A 14858-nucleotide genomic window follows, 5' to 3' on the forward strand; every position below is an offset into this window, starting at 1 on the left:
GTGATGTATGTGTGTGCATGTGATGCATGTGTGTTGTATGTGGTATGTGTGTGTGATGTATGTGTATGTGTGCATATGATGTGTGTGTATGTGTGATGTATGTGTGTGTGCATGTGTGTGTGATATATATGTGTATGTTCATGTGATGTATGTGTAGGCATGTGTTATATGTGTGCGTGTATGTAATGTATGTGTGCGTGTATATGCACATAAAGCCAGAGGTCTACATTGGGCATCCTCTTCAGTCAGTCTTCACCTTGTTTTTTTAAGACAGAATTGCTCACTGAACCTGGAGCACACCAGTTTGGCTAGGCTGATTGGCCAGCTAGCCCTGACATCCTTCTCCCATAGTCTTTCCCCGTACCTTACCCAGCACTGTGCTTATAGATATACCACCATGTCTGACTTTCGCATAGGTTCCGGGGATCTGAATTTGGGTCCTGGTAATACACAGCAAGCACTGCACTAACTGAGCCATCCTCCCAGCCCCTTGTTTAGGTTCTTTTAATCTAAGTTTTGAGTTATATATTCTGGATATTAATTTTGTGTCAGACGTAGAGCTAACCAAGATTTTCTCCCATTCTGTAGGATGTCTCATTACTTGACAAATTATTTCCTTTGCTATGAACAAGTCTTTTAAATTCCTTGCAGTCCCATTTGTCAGTTCTTAGGGTTGTTTCTTGAGTTCTTGGAGTCCCTTTCGGAATGACTAGACTTTCAAGTGTTTGGCTGCATTTTCCTCTATTACTTTCAGACTTTCTCCTCTCAGACTAAGATCTTTGATACATTTGAGTTGCTTTTGTACAGATAAGATTGTGGCTTCATTCTTATACATGTGGATATCAAGTTTTCCCATGACCATATGTAGAAGAAGCTGTCTTACTCCAACCATGTGTTTTTTGGTATCTTTGTAAAAAATCAGGTGGCTGTCCCAGTAGGGGATTAATTCTGTATCCTCTGTTCTACTTCCTTGGTCTTCATGTCTGCTGTGTGACAGTGCCATGTGGTTTTGTTAGTGTAACACTGTAGTGTAACTTAAAGTCAAGTGTGGTTGTAGCTCCAGTAGTTTGCTTTTTGCTCAGGTTTGCTTTGTGCATCTAGGGTCTTTTATGCTTTCTTGTGAATTTCGAAATGGATTTTATTGTTATATCGATTGGTCATGAGCAGTGTGTTGGGACTGCCCTTGGTAAGACACCCTTTTTCCCACTTTAATTCTGCCAACCCATGAGCATGGAAAGTCCATCTTCTAGGTTTTTCTCAATTTCTTCCTTCCATGTTTTATGTTTTCCACTATTAGAAGTCTTTCAGTTTCCTGGTTAAGTTTATTACTAGGTTTTTAAAGCCACTATAAATGAAATTGTTTTCCTGATTCCCTTCTCAGAATGTTCATTATTGGTAAATAGACATACCAGATTTATGAATACATGGGTACAGAGAATTAAGAAGACAAAATTCTCACAAAGTCAGATTAATCTCTCTCTATCTCTATTCCCTAGAAAAATGCAGACAAAGTCAAATCAGGAGTAGTTATTTCTGAGATATGTTATTTCTTTTTTAAATTTTTTTGAGGTTATAATATAATTACATCATTTCATCTTTCCCTTTTCTCCCTCCAAAGCTTCCCATATGCTCCTCTTTATCCTCTACATTCATGGCCTCTTTTTTCTTTAATTGTTGCTATATACATATATGTATATATGTATGTGTATATACATGTGTGTGTGTGTGTATAAATATATATACCTAAAACAACCTGCTCAGTCTATATATCACTGTATATATACATTTTCAGAGCTGACCATTTGGTATGATATATTAAATTGATGTACTCTCAGGAAGACTATTTCTCCTTTTTCCAAATTCCTTAGTTGCCTATAGTCTTTGTCTAGAACTACAGGTTTGAGGTCTCATGAGTTTTCCCCCATCACGTGCCTATTGGTGTCATCCTTGTTCAGATCTTGTTAAGGCAGCCATGTTGAAACTGTATGGGTATAGCTTCTGACATTTCTAGGAGACAAAATTCCACAGTGAGCTCCCTGGTCCTCTGGCTCTTATAATCTTTTGGCCTCCTCAGAATGATCCCTGATTCTTAGGTGCAGAAGATGTATCAGTTGAGAGTCTACAACTCTGCATTTTGATTGGTTGTGGTTTTCTATAATGGTCTCTACTTGTTGGAAAGAGAAGTTTCCTTGATGAGGGGTGAAGACTAAACTTACCTTTGTGTATAATGATAAATATATAGACTATAATTAGGGATTGTGATGTTTTAGTAAAAAGGCCGTTGTTGTTTCTCCTCAAAGATCCATGAGTTTGAGAGCTCTGGTTAGGTTTCTAGTTCCAGGCATGATTTCCTTCTTGTTGAGAGGGTCATAAGTTCAATTAGAAAGTCGTTGGTTACCACCAATGCATGTGTACCACTACTGCACCCTCAGGGTCAGCATGCCTTGTTAGTCATTTGTTGTAGCTCTTAGGAATCATTTCTGGGTAGTACTGTTGGTTTCTTCCCTCGTTTTGAAGCTGGCATAGTGCTTTCTGGTACCATGAAAAGTAGTCTTCAGAGAGGAGGGTTTCCAGTCAGTATGAGCTCAAGGACCTTTGAGTCCTGTGTCTGAAGTACATTATGTCTTCATCAATAGGTGTTTATCTTCTACCTCTGAGGAACTACTTCTTAGAAACTAAAGCTCCAAAAGCTAGAAATCCAATACCTGCTGTTATTTGAGCAACCCATGGCTCCAGCCACATATGTAGCAGAGGATGACCTTGTTGGGCATCAATGGGAAGAGAGGCTCTAAAAAGTGGTATGTAAATGACCAATAAATATATGAAAAATTGCTCAATATCTTTAGCCACCATGGAAATACAAACTATGTTAAGGGGTGGTTCTGATGTGAAAGTCCCGTTCCCCAATTGGTTCTTGATTTGTCAGTAAAGAAGATTGGGGACCAATTGCTGGGGGGAAGATACAGACAGGACTTCCAGGTCCCAGGAGGCAAAAGGCAGATGCTAGGAAGGAGAGAGAGTCTTTCTGCTATTCTACACAGGAGAAGACCGCAGCAACCATGTGAGGTCTCCGGGGGAGCTGGGGCTGTGGCCTCTGCTATAGGCAGGTGGCCAAGGATGTTTGGAAGGTGCTAGGTGGGACTAGCCACTGAAGTTTAAGGCAAGTGGAGAGATGAGATAATAAATTGGTAAGGAGGAGGAGATAGTAATGCTCAATAGTTGTGCCTAGAAGGCAAGTTGTAAAGTAACAAACTGTGTATGTTTTTTGTAATCACAGGTACTTATCACTTTTATTTGTAACAAATTATTCCCGATTTCTTCTGCTCAAAAGTTCTTTGAGACAATTCCATCAGCCTTAGCCAATCAGAGAATAGAATCATCTGACTCACTCATCCTGCCTATGGCCAAAGGTTTTAAACTGGCCATTAAACTGGCCTGTGCCCTGTCAACCTCAGCCACTTTCATCTGGATGGACACGTTGTCCTTGGCAGCAATGATGTCATTGCTCTCGGAGCATTTCCTTGGCATGTACAGGTCCACAAACTCGCCAGGGTCGTTCTGCATTCTGAGGCTGTCCCTGCTCATTGGTCCAGCGAGAGGATAGAAAATGTGTGTATGTCTTTTACCCTCCAATTCAAGGGTCTCAGGAGGGGACTGGTAGCACAGTCACCTCCCAGACCAAAGGTGGGTAGAGCAAAAGGCAAGCTGGGTAGGGGCTCCAGAGTGCAGCAGTCCCGGAGCTAAAGGTGGTAGCTTAAAACTAGATGTTGGCAAGGATGTGGAGAAAGAGGAACACTCCTCCATTGCTGGTGGGATTGCAAACTGGTACGACCACTCTGGAAATCAGTTTGGTGGTTCCTCAGAAAACTGGACATAGTACTACCTGAGGACCCAGCTATACCACTCCTGGGCATATACCCAAAAGGTGCCCCAACATATAACAAGGACACATGCTCCACTATGTTCATAGCAGCCTTATTTATACTAGTCATAAGCTGGAAAGAACCCAGATGTCCTTCAACAGAGGAATGGATACAGAAAGTGTGGTACATTTACACAATGGAGTACTACTTAGCTATTAAAAACAATGACTTCATGAAATTCTTAGGCAAATGGATGGAACTAGAAAATATCATCCTAAGTAAGGTAACCCAATCACAAAAGAAAACACATGGTATGTACTCACTGATAAGTGGATTAGCTCAAAAGCTCTGAATACCCAAGATACATTTCACAGACCACATGAAGCTCAAGAAGAAGGAATACCAAAGTGTGGATACTTCAGTCCCTCTTAGAAGGGGGAACAAAATACTTATGGGAGGAAATACAGGGACAAAGTGTGGAGCAAAGACTGAAGGAAAGGTCATCCAGAGACTGCCCCAGCTGGGAATCCATCCCATATACAATCACCAAATGCAGACACTATTGTGGATGCTAAGAAGTGCTTGCTGACAGGAACCTGATATAGCTGTCTCCTGAGAGGCTCTGACAAAGCCTGACAAATGTAGAGGCGGATGCTTGCAGCCAACCATTGGACTGAGCACGGGGAGTTAGAGAAAAGACTGAAGGGTTTTGCAACCTCATAGGAAGAACAACAATATCAATCAACCAGACGCCCCAGAGCTCCCAGGGACTAAACCACCAACCAAAGAGTACACATGGAGGGACACATGGCTCCAGCTACATATGTAGCAGAGGATGGCCTTGTTGGTCATAAATGAGAGGAGAGGTCATTGGTCCTGTGAAAATTCTATGCCCCAGTGTAGGGGAATGCCAGGGTGGGGAGGTGGGATTGGATGAGTGGGGGCACACCCTCATAGAAGCAGGGGGAGGGGGTTGGGGGATGGGGTTCCCAGAGGGGAAACTGGGAAAGGGGTTAGTTTATTTATTTACATTTCAAACATTTATTTATATTACAAACAAAAGAAAAGAAAACTACATGCAACAACTAAGACTATATGGAGAGTCTATCTTACTATCGTCATGTTGGCTATCATAAAGAAAAAATAACTGGGATGAATGTGGGAGAAAGGGAACAGATGATGGTGAGAATATAAGTTTTACAGCAAGATAAAAATCAACATGGGAATTCCTCAGAAAACTTGAATATGGAACTGCTATTTCACCTATATGTGACATTTATAGGTACATATACAAAGGCCTGTAAGTCAGCAGCGAGGGCCCTGTCCTTGGTTTACGGATGGCCGTCTTCTCCCTGTGCCATGGAACGCCCTCTGTGTTCACCTTTGTCCTCTCCTCTCTTCTTCAAAAGGACATCAGTTGCCTGGATTAGGGCCTCACACTGAAATTTATGTGCCTCTTTAAAGATCCTATCTGTAATTTTACAGTCTAGGGGTTAAGACATGCTTCTTTTTTTTTTAAAATTAGATATTTTCTTTATTTACATGTCATACGATATCTCCTTTCCCAGTTTCCCCTCCAAAAAAACCCCCAAAAACCAAAAACCAAAAACCAACAGTAAGAACAAACTCCTGTACCCTCCCCCCTCCCCTTGCTCGCTACCCCACTCTCTCCTGCTTACTGGCCCTGGCATTCCCCCACACTGGGGCATAGAACCTTCACAGGGCCAAGGGCCTCTCCTCCTACTGATGACCAATTTGGCCATTCTCTACTATATATATGCTGCTGGAGCCATTAATTCCACCATGTGTACTCTTTGGTTGGTGGTTTAGTCCCTGGGAGCTCTGAGGGTACTAGTTAGTTCATATTGTTGTTCGTCCTAAGGGGCTGCAAACCCTTCAGCTCCTTGGGTTCTTTCTCTAGCTCCTTCATTGGGGACCCTGTACCCAGTTCAATGGATGGCTGTGAGCCTCTACTTCTGTATTAGTTGGGTACTGTCAGAGCCTCTCAGGAGACAGCTATATCAGTCTGGATTGTCCTTCTTTCAGTAAGACATACTTCTTTAAGGGGAAATTTTTAAGCTCATAACACCAATGGGGACTCATGGCTCCAGTAGCATGTGTATAGCAGAGGATGGCCAAGTCAGTCATCAATGGGAGGAGAGGATGTTGGCCCTGTGAAGGTTCTATGCCAGTGTAGGGGAATGCACTGGGGCCAGGAAGTGGGAGAGGGTGGGGTGGTGAGAGAGGATGGGGTGGTGAGCAGGGGGAGGGGGGAGAGAGCAGGAGATTGTTTTAGTTTTTGGGTTTTTTGTTTGTTTGTTTGTTTGGTTGGTTTTTTTCTTCTTTTCTTTTCTTTTTCTTTTTTTCTTTTGGAGGAGAACCTGGGAAAGGAGATATTGTAAATAAAGAAAACATCTAATAAAAAAAAAAAGAACTTGGTTTTACCACATGTGGCATAATGTTGTGTTCTTCTTGGCCCTTGACTGAAATCACCAAAGCAAATTAGAGTAACTTACAGAAAGATCCAGAAATGTGAGAAAGAAGTTTGCACTAAGTAAGTAAAAGGCATTATCATCCAACCAAGGTTCATTGTTTAAATTACGTTTATTTATGCCAATGCAAAATACAATAAAACCACTTAAAAAAACAACCATTTCATCTTCATGTAACATAATTCTTCTGTGAACAGAAGCACTACTGTTAATGTTTTGGCCCTTTCAAGGTCCTGCCTTGGGTCAAAATGGTAATTAGAGAAAGAACAAATTCTTCCTGATACACACATGAGAGAAACTTCTATTTTCTAAAATCTCATTTCAGCAATAACACAAAAACAGCACAACCAGCCCCGTGTAGCCACTGCAGTATCGCCGTATCACTGGGAGTAGATCTGCTGGTTGCTCCAGACTCCAAGGTCTTGGACCATTCAGGGATCCAAAGGAAATTCATTAAGATTTTTTTCTTTTAAATTTAGCTGTGTACTCCCTAACTGACTAATTTACCTGAGTTATTTAAAAACCAAAAAAGAAAGAATCTAGATGATGTGAAAAACGTACACAGACCTATCTGGCAGGAGTGAAGGAGGTTTGAGACCAAGCTGACAATTCAAGGGACAGCCTTTGCCTTCGAAGCCTCTGCTAACAAACACGGAGGGAGTGACCTCCGTTCATCTAGGGGGTGACTTCACCTTAACGTCCAGCACAAAAATACAGCAGCCGGCCCACATTCCAGGGACCTATGTGCTATTTGTTTTGTGTCAGTACACTTTCAAACTAAGATAGTTATACCATAACTAATACAATCCTTCTATCATTTTACTGACAAAAGAGTCTCGTGCAGTAGAGAGAACAAAAGGCTTGCAGTTATAAGATGGAGAGTCTGTGCCCAGCTCTCCTGCCCATCCTCTCAGCTTCTCTGTGGAGATCCAGTGAGATCAAAGTGCTTTGTAATGCAGCAGTAACCATAGGAAATGAAACCCTCCAGAGGCTAGCCCTCCAATCTGCTACTGGCTCGTTCATTGCCTGTGTGATTTTGTAAGTGGTCTTACTTTTTAGAGCAAGTGCGTGGCATGCCCGCCCCCTGAAGCTGGGATGTGCTTGCTGGGTGGTGCATCTGGGATAGGAATGTCCTACAGGAAGGGCAGACTCCATGAGGGGCTTCCGCAGTCTTGACACATTTGATATAAAGCCGTGTGACCTTTTATTCCGTTATGCTAGGTTTCTTTTCTATTCCTGAAATTCTAGTTGATAAGCAAATAACTTAAAGTGATTTTTTTTTTTAAAGTGGACACTTTTGTATGAGAGTTGTGGAGTTTTGAAGACTGTAGCTGAGTGCAATAATTGAGAAATATGGAATAATAGGAGGGAAACTTGGCGACCAGAGGGCAATTGAGCATGGAGGATCCATATCTTCAGTGTTACTAGCAATGTAATTTATAAATTACCCCTTCCTCATCTTTCAAAAAAAAAAAAAATAAAGAAACTTGTGTCCATGACTTTTAAGAGTACAAGCCCATGACAATGATTAAGATTTAATTTTCAATCTCTCACTTGTGAGATCACTGGGAGAACTGGATTCTTTCAGCTGATGGGAAACCAGACTCTCATTTCTCATACATGAAAGTTAAGATCGTTGAGCATGACGTGGCACATCTTTAATCCCAGCAATCAGAAGGCAGAGACAGGCAGATCATGAGTTCAAGGCCAGGCAGCCTGGTCAGTTCCAGAACAAGCCTTAGAGACACCCTTTCTCAAAAAGAAAAAAAAAAAGAAGAGAGGAAACTAATTCCTTCAGGAACTAGGAGATTTTCTGCAAGTTTAGAGTAATCGGCTAGTGTGGGTCCACAATGCATAAGGACTCCAGGATTTTTTGGAGACAAAGACTTTAGGTAGCTGGATTCGGGAAGCAGATGAGATTTTAATTCTGAACATTTTTCAAATGCAAATCAACTTCCTGGGAATCATTTTGATGTTTTTTTTGTTTGTTTGTTTGTTTGTTTTTGAGGCATTAGTACAACAGAATTCATATTCTTCAAACAATCTTGAATTCACCTCTTTGCTTGGGATATTCTTTTCTTGATTATTTCCAACCTGCAAACAATGTCTCACCTTCATGCCCTGAATGACTGATCTCTGGATGACCTGTTGTTATCATCCAGAGCTCCTTCTGAAGCAACAAAGACAGACAAATCATACAGTGCCTTAACCTTGAACGTTAGCGGAGCGGACTTTCTCCGGCCGAAGCTGGTCTATCTACCCATCGGAGGAAAGGCCTGCTTTGTGCTTTTCCCTGTGTTTGTAGGTCACGTTCTTAAAAGTGCTGGTGGAACCTCTGTACAGCGGATTGGTTCCCTAAAGAACAGGGGGAAGATGGTTCAAAGAAAAGGAGATGCATTTTGTTAGTATGCCATTTTCTTATCTTCAGGTATTTCTGCTACAGTTCAAATTAAAGAGTCAAGCTCAGTCTTGGAAGCTATTTGAATTTATTTTGATGAATTTTAAATTTTATCCACCTTTATCTCATTTATGTCTTGTGTGGTACGCATATGTACACCTCTGGAATTACTATGTTCAATTTTATGGCACTAACTTGTACAGCAGAAGGACCCTCGTCGTGTGCCCGCGGAGGGCACCTTAGAAGCCAGCTTTGCCCTTCCTCTGTGAGATTGGAAGAATCAAACTGAGTTTAGCAGGTTTGACCACACTGTCTGTTACCCTTAGAGCCACCCTCGCTGGCCCTCCACCTTAGGTTCTGAAAGAGTCTTTCAGTTGACAGAGACGGGGCTGGGCAGGGTGGAGCTCATCAGTTTGGCTAGACTTGGCTGGCTAGCAGGCTCCAAGGCTGTTTATGGAAGGAGTACCCACACACTCATGGTCATATCCCATCCTGTACTCGGTGAAGAAACCCAATAAACTAGTGGTTCTTCAGAATGAACATTGGTGGAATTGTGCCTGGTTTACCATGGGACTTTAGAATGAAGTGTACATGTAGTTTACAACAACCCAGGGAAAAGAATTTTATCTACATCTTAGCAAAATTGTATTTGCTATGCAAAGGATTGATGAAAACAAACGTTTTCTGACTTCCCCTCCCCTTGCCCTTAGATTTGTGATAATGTTTCCTCTGAGTGGAAATTGCCCCTAGAACTACGTCTTTATTGCTTGGAGCTAGTGATTCAACCTCTGACCAAGTGCTCTCGGTCATGTGACTGCAGAGAGACCGATGCCATCTCTGCACTGAGGGCAAGAAAAAGTAGTTCCTTGGCTAGAGCTCCCTTGTGGGCGAAGGCCAGCTTGCTGTATTGTCTGTACTCCTAAGGTAAGCCTGGATAGTTAATCCAGCTGCCATGAGCACTAAAGCTTTCAAAGGTAAATATAAACATCTATGGTCTTAGGTAGGGGTAGAGTCTCATTTGCAATAAAACTCAGAAGAAGTTTTCTGAAGTTTAAAGACTAGAAATTATTGATAAAGTCATCAGTTAAAGAGGCAAGATTAGAAAATGTGGGGTGCAGGTAGGGATGATGGCTAAAGCCTGGGCTGAAGGGAGAGGAGGGGTGATGGAAGAACAAATAGGCAGTGATCAAGGTCAGCTTGTGTCTTTGTAGGACTAGTACTTGCTCATAGACCCTAACCCATATCTGTCAATCATATTGAAATGTATCTACTTCCCATATGCAATAGAATTGTGTGTGTTAGAGATGTGCAGCTATGTTTGCCTGTGCATGCATGTGTATAGGAGGTGAGAGGTTAATGCTGTATATCTTCTATTGTCCCCCTCCCTTTGCAACATAGTCTCTCCGTAGTATGGACCTTACCATTTTGGCTAGACTGACTGGTTAGTGAGCCCCAGGATCTGTCAGTTTCCAAGCCCTCCAACACAGGAGTTTCAGATTTGAGTTGTGGGGTCTGGCTCTTACAAGGTTTTCTTCCTTGCATGATTTACCCACTGGGCCATCTCCACCAAACAGATTTTATAGGCATTCTAGAGGGGATGGCTCAAGTTTCAAGAGACAGGGTAATACAATGTTATTTTGTAGATAGTTGATTATCTGCTTTTGTGCAGGTTTCACTTATTTCTAAACTTCATTTATTCCAGTCTGGACTAGTTCAGGGATGCCTTGCAGAGGGTCAATGGACTAAGAGTCCACCCTAGTTGGAAGGGAAGGAAGAGATGTCAACTGGAGAAGAAACCAGTCCATACTCCCATAGAGGTGAAGGAGGGAGGTAGGGCTTGATCTCACCTGATGATCTGAGTTCAGGAGAGCATGCTGGCATTGTGCTTTGTGAGCAGGAGCCGGAGTGGAAATGACAGTGTGTCTGTATTCATTATTGACTTCCCTATGTGGGATGTCCAGTTGAGACTCAGGCTTAGGGCCCATGGGTGAGTGTCCAAGTTTAGACAAGGTCAGTGTCTAAGTACATAGGGGACCAGGTAGATTTCCCCAAATATCAAGGCCATGGCTTAAAGCTGGATTCTGCAAAGCCGTGGCACACTTTTCAGGCTTGAACAAAAGCAGTAACAAGAAAGCTCCATCATGACCCACAGCTTTTTTAATGCTCGCCTAACTGCCAACTATAGGCATGATTTGTTTAGCATAGAACAAAATCAATCCATGACTCCTAGAAATGTCAGGCTAAACCTTTTCTTTCCCCTCAAGTTAATGACTTGTCATCCAAGAGAAAAAAAAAGTCTAATCAAAGATGAATTTAAATTTCTCCCATTTGCGTTTTCAGAAGAAAAATGCTGAGAGTTTTTTTTTTTTTTTTAACTTAATATAAGGCACCCTTTCTTTATAGCCCTGACAAAATCTTCAGGAGGTCAGGGCAAGGATGTGCTCTCAACTCAGTCCCCTCAAGCATCCCAGGGGCCAGATGGGTCAGGTGAGCTCACTGGGTTTTAAAGGTCAGTTGAGTTCATCCCTTAAGAAGAAATAGGTTTTAGATTTTTAAATGAGTTAAATTGAAGACCTTTAAATGTGTGCACCAAGCATACATTTGTTCCAGGAGGAGGACATGTTTGGGAGATTTGAACTGAAGTTTTGAATTGAACCTCTTTGCAAGCGAATGAATAATTATTACCTACTCGCCATCTACTTGGGAACATCAAACATTTGTTATTCAAAGAAACTCAATTGAGCGAGGGAATAATATTTTCCATTTATGCTGTTATCTGTTTAATGCGTGGTTTTGTCCTGTTTTAGATGAAGAAACGGCTAAAATTTGGCATTTGGATTTCAGTCATGTGTAGCTTCCTGAGGGAGAACAATTCACATTTTGGAGGAAATTAACTGTTAATTAAAATGTTATTCTAAAGATATTAATCATTTGCCAGCACTCATGCCTGTGCCTGAGAACATTAAAATATGCTGGTTAGTGGACACGCATCACAAAATAGCCACATGTTTGCTTGTGGAATCAGAATATCTGCTTATTATTTCTAGAAGCTTCAGTTGAAGGCTGCTCTTAGAACAAATCAACAATCAGGGCTCAACTTTCCCTGTACCAAAACCTTGGGGAGCTCCAGAACTTCTGTCTGAGTTAGTTCAAACCCCAAATCTACCTTCACTTACCTTTACTCACTCCTACATAATTGTTTGGCTCACTAAAAACTACAGATATGTACTCTGTAAATGACCATGCCTATGTCATACCTAATCAAATTAATCATATGTCTAGTATCCACTGTGTCTTTCCCCAATTGTCTTAAAAATATAATCTTTAAAAATATAATCTTATAGTTGGGCTCTTCAAGTCAGGACTCAAACAAGGTCCACAGATCATCTTTGCTTATTTATAGCCAAAGCGTTTTTATTCAAAAGATAAGGTCGATTAAAATCTTTATTGGCCTTTTTCCTGTGATGTACATTAGGATGAGTTTGAAATCATTCCCCCAAATATAAACATTCATTATCAAAAAGGGAGAATTTCATTTGCTTTCAGACCTGAGGATATATTGCTATAGGCTTAGGGAAAATAGTGTTAACATCAATTTATTTAGGCAGATGAACCTAAAGGCACAGTGTGTTTGCCTGTGTTTTCTCCAGTGAGCTCACTGTTTTTGGAATCAACGGTGTAAGATAATTGCTATTAGATAGCTAGACACACCATTAGAGATTGAGAGATGAAATTAAAACCATGAAATTGTTTCCAGGGGTCTCTAGAAATGTAATTATCTCTCCTGTGGAAAAGAAACACTGAAAATTGTAGTCCTGTTTTCTGTTTGCCTACTGAGATGACATTTAAATTATATCTATGGAATACATATATTTAGAGGTTTATTTCTTGTAGCTACTTAAATTTTATGTTATTCAGAAAATACTGCCTGGTATTTGAAAAGGCCTGTCAACTTTGCATCTATACATCAGTAACAAGTATTTCCATGGAAATTGGCACGAACTGTCATGCTCTCCATGAACATTATCCTATTAGATAGAACACAATCAATTTACAGAAATGTTTAGATACAGTACCTATGCTTTACTTCAGAAGGTTGCCTCCACAACAGCCTCAAATCACCATAGTAAGAGTTTCATGAGCCTCAAAGCTGTTACAAGCCCACCCACTAAGACATCCTACAACATGTGAACAACCTGGGTCCAGTCAATGGCTTCTTCTGCTCTCTAAGCAAGATAGACTCTAAAGGTGTTGGGACTACACTGACAGTGGTCATAGACATGACATCTGAACTCTTATTTTCTATGGAGGATAGCTGAGTCCCTGACCATTTTCATCAGGTCTCCAGAGTTCACATACCGTTTGCCACTTGGCCTTAGATCGTTCTGCTTCAAATTTAGCAACTTCTTTCCGGTCGTGAAATGATACCAGCAGCTTCCAAATGCACAGTAGCACAACTCCAATGAGCAGGATAGCCAGTGACACCCCCAACATGATCATGGGAATGTTTGGAGGTTTGGGGCAGTCTGTGGGAGCAGATAAAATAATCTTTAGAAGCAGCTGTGATGAATATTTCACCGTAAGAAGGCTTTCCCACCCCTCATCGCGATGTAGAGGTTGAACTCAGAGCACAGAACACTGGGTAACTATTCTCCCACTAAGCTGCATGCCCATTTCATGGGATGGAAAGACCTGTCTTGTTGGATTTTCTATTCACATATTTTCTACAGAAGTGAAATGCTGATACTTTCTTGTCTTATGGAATTTCTTTCCCTAAAACTGTGTTACTTGTTTAAAGATAGGTTTCTATTTATTCTCAGTAAAACAAATGATTCAAACCAATTAAAAAATGAATTTATAACCAGCTTTGTATACCCTTGGTTTTGTATTCAGAGATTCAACAAACTATGGATTGAAGAATACAAATATGTCTTTCTTAAACATGCCCCATCTTTTCCCTTGGTATTACTTTCTAAATGGTAAGTATAATAACAACAGTTATATTGAATTTGGCTTCTATCCCCTCTCTCTCTTCTCTCTTTACATAATGTCTCCTGCATCACAGGCTAGCCTCAAACTCTACAGCCAAGGATGACCTTGAACATCTGAAACCCCTGCCTTTACTTCCCCAGTGCTGGGATCACAGGTGTTTTCTACTCTACCTGGTTTAGTACAGTGCTTGGGATTGAACCAAGGCCTTCATAGCTGTTAGGCAAGCACTCTACCAACTGAGCTACATTTCAACCCTCAGTCATATTTTGTAAGTAACATAAAAATGATTTCAGGTATATGAGAAGATGTGTGTAAATGCTAGACACATACAAGGGCCTTCGGTATTGACAGGTTTTAATATCTTTGGCATAGGAGGATCTGGACCCAAATATCCTGCAGATATAGAAAGCTGGCTATAGATTGGGTGGTTGACTTTAAAACTTTATTAAAACAAAGGGACAAAGGTACATGAAATAATTTAAAGGACCACAAAATACTATATTTTAATTTCCAAAGATAATCTCTTCTGAGTATACCACAACTACTTTGGTACATATAACTATTTTGTCAAGAATCTTCTTGAATTGTAAACAGTCTCAGGATTATTACTCTAGCCTGCTTAGTCATGCCTGCAATCCCAGCATTCAGCAGGCAGATGCAGATGCAGGAGTTTGATGCTAGCCTTGGCTGCAAAGCAAGTTGAGGGCCAACTTGAGTCCCACAGTGAGACCCTGACCCAAACCAAGGACTGGGAGTGTAAACTGCTTGCCTAGACAGAAACATGCTGAAGTGGTCTTGCTTATCAAAACCACAGCCTCCTAGACCTCACCTTGGCCCAGGATATTGTTTTAGTAAGTCTTGGGTAATTCCACAGGTTATACATTATTAACAGTATCTAAGTCATTCTTATGATCAGGGAAGTGTAGAGAATTAGATATGCTCAACTTGAAGATTCCATGATGGGCTATTTTTGCTCTATTGATGGTATTAATATAAATTTGCAGTTAGATAGCACCTTCCTCCATTGACAGCAAGACAACTGATCACTCTTGCAGTGTGTCTGCAAGATGATGTCCCTTTTAATGGAGCATTATAATTAAGTCCTTCTTTTGC

General features: G+C 41.1%; 1 protein-coding gene and 1 pseudogene across 5 annotated transcripts in view; both read right to left on the bottom strand.

The window, feature by feature from the left end:
- Positions 1-3324: 3324 nt before the first annotated feature.
- LOC116092001 lies at positions 3325-3564 on the bottom strand (annotated as a pseudogene).
- Positions 3565-6448: 2884 nt separating this feature from the next.
- The window catches only part of Itgb6 (integrin subunit beta 6), a 125335-nt gene continuing 116925 nt past the window's right edge, over positions 6449-14858 (bottom strand). For all 5 annotated transcript variants that reach the window (XM_031370376.1, XM_031370377.1, XM_031370379.1 and 2 more), the window contains 2 exons: positions 13113-13279; positions 6449-8710 (listed from right to left, as the gene is read on the bottom strand). In XM_031370376.1, coding sequence (XP_031226236.1) covers positions 8612-8710; positions 13113-13279 — 266 coding nt within the window. In that variant the 3' untranslated portion in view covers positions 6449-8611. The remainder of the gene's footprint in view (positions 8711-13112; positions 13280-14858) is intronic.

This window comes from Mastomys coucha, unplaced genomic scaffold (assembly GCF_008632895.1).
Source record: "Mastomys coucha isolate ucsf_1 unplaced genomic scaffold, UCSF_Mcou_1 pScaffold15, whole genome shotgun sequence".
Classification (NCBI taxonomy): Eukaryota; Metazoa; Chordata; class Mammalia; order Rodentia; family Muridae; genus Mastomys; species Mastomys coucha.